The sequence below is a fragment of the Halyomorpha halys genome, unplaced genomic scaffold (genome assembly GCF_000696795.3).
Source record: "Halyomorpha halys isolate HHAL.00 unplaced genomic scaffold, Hhal_1.1 Scaffold386.1, whole genome shotgun sequence".
NCBI classification, from domain to species: domain Eukaryota; kingdom Metazoa; phylum Arthropoda; class Insecta; order Hemiptera; family Pentatomidae; genus Halyomorpha; species Halyomorpha halys.
In genome coordinates, this window is record NW_027114263.1 from 763,984 (window position 1) to 771,035 (window position 7,052).

The window sequence follows — 7,052 nt, forward strand, 5'->3', positions numbered from 1 at the left end:
TTTTGATTCGACCAGTGAACATTGAAGATAGAGGAGAGGAAGCAGGAACTCTTGATTTTGCTGGCTTGGGGAGAAGATGTCCGTTTGGCAGAGAAGCGGGAAGGACTGGAAGCCATGGTTAGGAGTTGGATATAGCATCATCGACAAGAAGAGATCAACAATTATCAGCGGAAGATGTGTAACTGGTTAGCTTTGTTTCTAACTGGAATTTATTGTATTTGTAAAATAGCTATTAATTAAGTTTAAGTGTTATTAGTGGTAAAATGCCGTCTGTTTCTGATTGCCTAGTAACCCACCCTGAGAAAAGAGTCTATTATGTCATAAAATTTAAATAAAATTCTATTATCAGTTAAATGTTAAAGTTTTTAATTTGAACCCAAGCTATCTTTTATATATGAAATTAGTTAAAACTAATAAAATTCTTTTTATTTTACTTTAAATAATTTTTGATTATTACAATGTATATACATAATTCTTTAGATTTTTAATTATAAAGTTACTGAACTTATGAATAAAGTTGATGTAATTATACTAATGGTATTAATTAAAAAATTATAGAACATTCGTAGAAACAAATTTCTTTTGTGTTCATAGTTTGTAGAAACACATTGTTTTTCTATTTCTTTGGGAGGTGGAATTGTTCTTGTTCTGGGCTCTAGTAAACTAATCATAATAATTTTTAAAAATATTACAAAGGTCACAACTTTTTATTTACTTGTGGTTTCAAGGAACACACAGCTACTAAAGTAGGACGTACGGAGTAGTGCTGTGTGGATGAATTACTTGCTATTATAATTTTTCATTTCCTCACTCCTTAACGGTTAAAAAGGAAATGCTTTCAAGAGTTTTTGATCTCAGCAGTATCTAGTGATGTTTTATAGAATTTAGTAGAGTACTTTTTATAACCCATAGATGTTATTTTTATAACCCATATGATTTCAGTTTATAGAAGCACGATACCTAGAGCTTACTCTTGTGAATTGTAAATCCTCGACAATTTTATTTGATATTTATTATATGAAATAAATATAATTTAATTATACATTATGTGCATACAGTACTATTATATTTTGTATATAAATAATTGACCATATTAATTCAAATTATGAATAATGTTAATAATTACAAGAAAATAATAAATATCATAAATTATGTCACAAAAATAAATTTAATTGTTATTTAATTAAGTGAGTGATACATATAGTTTTATTAATTTAATTTTATGGTAGAATAATAATTGACTATCGCATTTAAGAAAATAAATAAAAGCACAATCAATTTGCCTCAACTTGTTTAGTTACTCAATAAAAAGGGAGCTGTGAGAGGATTAAAAAATATTACATCACCCAAAACTATTCCTAAAATTACATCTCTTAGGAAGACTTTCTATCTCTCAATTCAATCGTCAAAGGGTTGAGAGAAAATAAGATCTTACCCTGATCCCATCAAGCTTTATTTTATCCAATTATTTTCCTGCCTTTCGTGGAACTTCAGTAGACCTGCTGATAGATTTCCAGTCTGATCAATCAGCCAATGAGAAGTATTTTGGATTCATGGTTTTAAAAATGCCGACAGGAATAGACTATCTAAACATAAATAATATGGGACAGAAATGGGCATAAGATTTCAAAAGATGAAAACATACTTTATTTAGACACTGATGGATAGAGAGGTTCAGCTGGTGTAGAAAATAAAGAGGTTCTAAAGTGGACATTTGGAACAGTTATGAAATAATAAAGAAGAGAACTGATTAATTTAGAGAAGCAATAATTTTGTTCTAGCATGCTTCTGATTGCTTAAAGGGAAATTTGACTAAGGAGATGGTACTGTCAGTGATTTTTGTATAAACTGTAGTATGCTGATTGCTAAGAATTGATGATACTTGATAATATAATATAAATAATTTAGTTTGAACAACAGTAAATATTAAGCATTAATTAATTATATAAACAAATGTAGAGGATCAACTCTTGTTTAATTTAGAATAGGCAAATGTTTCTAAGAAGAAAGTAATGATCTTATGTTCTTCTAAAATCCTCTTCTACCAGAGTGAGGTGTATGTCTGAAGAGCCGAATCCATCAATTCTGATGCAGTACCATCTACTGCTACCTCCTCCAGTCAATTCCTCTTCTGTCAATCTAATACCATAACCACCTTCTGATTCCTGTTTGCCAAATCTTCCTGAGACTTCCTTGAGGCCTTCTTCCCCTGGCATTAATCTAACATATAAAAAAAAATTCTGTTCTATTGTAATCTCAGTTGACCTTATATCCAAGTTTTTACTTTTGTGGTATTTCTCATGTAGTCTCTCCTTGTTCATTAAACCATGCATAAGAATTAGATATACATAATCTGAATTAGCTGTTTGTATTTAGTAGTGAGGGTCCATGAATCGCAAAAGTAGGATATTATGGGAAGAATGTTAAGAATATGTAGTCTGACATTTCAATGTCTTTACTTACTTCTCTCCTGCACAAGAAGCGTTATTTGATGGGATTAAACACCTTCTCATCTTATGGCGGCAAAACAAAAAAAAGATTATTTTTTGGAGTTTACTTGCTTACTTAATTGCTGGGAAAAAAATTAAGGCAAAAAATGAATTTATATTCCTGTTTAGCCACCTCAAAAACATATCCAAAATTTGAAAACTTCAAATGCCTGGACTACTGAGAAAGAACAGTGAATGAAGAGGATCAGGAGACCAAAAAGTGGATAGAGAGCTGAAAGTAACTGAGAGAGAGGTGCCTATAGGTGAGCAGCTAGAAAATCCAGAGACCTGAGAAAGGATATATATAGAGAGAGGTATTGAGTTTATGAATAAAAAAAGAGTTTTGTTGTTATCTGGAGCTCAATTTTAGAGATGAAACCATGGAAAAATTATCTAATAGAAAACATCTAGTTTCAATCTAATTTACTATTATTGTAATAAGAGAATATTATATAGCTATTAGGTAGAAGGTAGAGGAATATTTAAGGATTAATCCTAAATAGAAAATACATTCACAAAAATCGGTTCCCATCTGGAAATGATTGATTTATACAATATAAATATATAGATGTTGTAAATTAAAGCTCACTCTATTTTGAAAAAATGAATTAGTCCAGAGGAAAAGAACTTAAAATGGTATCCCTTGTTAGGGATCTACCTACCAATTCAATATTTTTATTAATAATTTATTGATAATTATAGCTTAATCAAGATTAATATTGAAAGTTACATTACAGTAATTTTATTAATAGAATCATAGAAAGTGTCCAATATGAACCTACTCAAATGATACTCACATCAAAGATATGATCTAATTCAAAAATGTAAGAGGAAAAACTATATAATCTATTAAATAAAAAAGTTTTTAATAATCACTGTGTAATATTTTATTTAACATGTAAGGTGGAAATTAAATTTTTTAAATAGAAAAACAAACTAAAATCCTTTCTGGGATAAAGATTTGAATTTGTTTTTATTTTCCTGCTTTCACTATATTGAGGAAAACAGTAATACAATCTGAACTACAGAATAAATATAAATTACAGTTATACAATTTGACCTAGGAGTAGTAGAATTAAATTAGCAGTTGGTCAATGGTTCACCATTTTCTGCCCTCTAACTATAAGAATAATGATGCATTAAAATTAACAGATGGTCATATAATGGAGATAAAAAGTAGAATTAGTAAAAATACCAGATAGTCATAGCAGAAATGGTAAAATTAAAAGATAATAATACAATGGAGATAATACAGTAAAAGAAATGTAATATGTAATATAAAAAAATAGAAAGAATACAAAGTATGAAGTATAAATAAAAACAAAATGTAATGAGTATGGTATATTCAGATATGGAGAAAGGCTAGGAAGAAAGAACAGTAGAAAGATAAAATAAATAAATAGAAATAAAAAATAAAGTAATTATTAAGTGGGTTAGGGAAGGAATAGTCATTATGTTACAGTTAATTGTACTTAATAAGATGTAGGATATATCTGTAAGTTAGGGAAATAAGATAGGTCCAGTAAGATGACCTAAAAGAAACCCAAATTATGGGTGGAGGACATTGAAGGCAGAATTAAATGCTGAACAAATAAACACTGGATTTGGAAACTCAGTAACTAGTATTTAATATAATAAAAAAAATTAGGGAGAAAGTTGGCACTCAATAAAAAATAAATTTCACTGATTTCTCTCCACAGACCCTATTCTCTTCCCTCCCTAACCATTTTCTCCTTATATAATATTTCATAAATATTTTGTACAACACAAAGTATAAACATAGAAACGAAAAAATTACCAGTAAATATTTTTTTGATAGTCAGAGGCAAATCACCATATGGAGAGTCTTTACCACCTTCAAGGCTAAATCCAAGCCCAGTTCCATCTTTGATTAAAGTAACTACTACAGGAGGTCCCCATTTTGTATCTTTTGCTAAAACAAAAATTAATAAAAATCAGATGGTAACAAAAATGTTTTCATAATATTCATTATCCTTAAGTATTCCTTAGTATGTTTTTAAAGGCATATTTTTAATGGTTCATTAGTGAATTTTAGCTCTAGGTAAATTCCATGTGTATTTTTTTTAACTATAACACAAGAAAATGGTTGTTTATTGGTATATCTTTTTCCTTTTTCACAGTAATTATGAGAATTTGAACCATTATTGAATAAATCGTGTTCAAGAAACATTATTATGATCCTAAACTCTACCATCTGGAATACAAATATATCATAGCAAACAAAATAATTAATTTATATCACATTTTTGCCACACAGAAACATATGCAACAAAACAGTAATTTACCAGAAGAGGATATTCTTTGGCAAAGACTTGAAACTAACATATCTCAAGTATTATAAATTAAGAAACAATTTTATGTTAATTAAAATTTTGTGAAATTTAAACTTATCCTACAAAATCTATATTTATGTAAAATCAATTCACTGACACTGATTGTTAATAGAACTATACTTAAAAAAGAAAAAAATATCAATCTATAAATTAATAACACAAATATTTTTCTCACCCTCCAATTAATTACATTCCTAAGTAATAATACTTACATAATAATGGAAAAATTGATGAACACACAAACAGATAAACTTTCGATGAGTAAAAGCATCAATGATTCTAAAGATGGCCATAAATGATTGCTCCATATGTTCAAATCCAGCTATCTCACTCTATTATTGTTCGGTCAGCAAGGAAAATGATGTGGATGAAATGAACTGACAGGATGATTTGGATATCCAGCCAGTTCAATTTTTCATCATGCCATAAAATTAACTCATGGTGTGAGCAGAACACCATGTGGAGTGACACCAAGGCTATCACTTATATCAAAACAGTGATCCAAAATCTTATCATTCTGTCACTGAATAATGAGTAGAGATTTTGTGATACCACCAAAGTGTTGATACTCCTTCCGATAGGATACTGAAGTATGGATACTCCTTCTGATATGATACTGAAGCATCAATTCACAGGAGAATCGTATCAAAAATATTGATACTCACAATACGGGTATTAACAGTTGATGAACTAAAAGCTGATAAGAACAAAAAGGTCAAACATATTCCAAAAGTACCGATGACGATAATTGCAGCTTGTACTTGCTGATGACTAAAAAAGACGATACTGGAATCACTAGTGCAAGTATAGGACTTGAAGTATACATACCTCTGAAGTATTCAATAGAATGTATTGATACTAGTATCGCACAAAAAATATAGATACCACAGAATATTGGAAGTAACCAAGCTGATTATAGTTGCTTTTGTATTGCATAACATTACATCATATTTTTAGTACATTATTACTTAGTAGGAATTACTTTCTTTTTGTTTTTACTTATTTACAATAATACTTTTTTTTTTTTTTAGAATAAAAGTAAATAATTTCATCTTGACACAATTTTGTGCTGGTAGTCATAGAAAAATATAAAGTTGTACCATGCCTATGGTAGGCCTGTAATAGGGTTTGATTAGAAATAATAACATTATTTTTGAAGCTATGGACAATGCAATTGATAATAATGACAGGAGTACAAACAATTATAACCAGGGTTGGCATAATTTAAACCATTTGATTCTTTTGCTTTTTAATTCATGAAATAAATTAAATCTAATATAAATAAATATCTAACCATTTTGCCAAAATAAGTTTGATAATAATATCGATGGCAGAGTTGGGCAGGAATAACTGCAAAAGTAAAAAAACGTTTTTCTTCAATTACATGATTTAGTTGCACTGTAATTAGACTAAGATAACCGTTAAATGGTCTAAAACATAAAAAATTAGTGGTTTTGAAGAACAATTACACTGAAGTAATTACTTTAATTGTGTAAAAGTAATTGCAATTACTTCATACACTAACTGTAATTGTAATTTTGATTCTCAATTCAAATTATTTCTTGATGTTAACTAAGAGTAATTACAATTATAATTAATTCATTCTTTAGTAATTGCAATTATAAATATATGTAATTTAACTCATAAGTGATTTCATTTCATTTGAACATATTTCTTATGAGCAGAAATCATTAATGTTAAAATAAATCGACATGCAAGTACAAGGTCATAAAATCGAATCTATATTTATTTTCCATTATTGTGTTAAGTATTTGTAATTATATTATAAGTATAGTGTAATCTCAGCAATCCGAACTAACTGCAGAGGGAATTCGGATCACAGAAAGTATTAGGAAAAATGGATTAAAAAATTCAACAATATGAATATACATAACTATATTTATTTAATTTTTTTAAAAAAAATTATTGGAAATTTGACAGTTTGAAGTTGAAAAAACATAATCTTTTTAAAGAATTATTGTCCATCTCTCTAGTAAGAAGTAAAATAAACAAAAGTAAGAAAAAAATCACAATTTACCTTTGGAAGTATTTATCAGTTTCTGTTCTGAAAACCGAGTACGCACAGCTGTAGATGTGTATTTTGGTGTACATGATTCTTCTATAACATCCCCTTTATTACGGGATACTACTAAAACTACTTCTGGTCGTGGGGCCTAAAAAATAATAATATAGTAATAAAAAAATGTTG

The 7,052-nt window shown here is 28.5% G+C and overlaps 1 protein-coding gene across 1 annotated transcript in view; it reads right to left on the reverse strand.

Annotated features, from left to right (window-relative positions):
* Positions 1-7,052, reverse strand: part of LOC106682051 (uncharacterized) — a gene marked incomplete in the record, with an annotated part of 32,151 nt that overhangs the window by 3,294 nt on the left and 21,805 nt on the right. Inside the window, 2 exon segments of the mRNA XM_067051481.1 lie at positions 4,288-4,422; positions 6,882-7,017. Of these exon segments, the coding sequence (XP_066907582.1) occupies positions 4,288-4,422; positions 6,882-7,017 (271 nt within the window).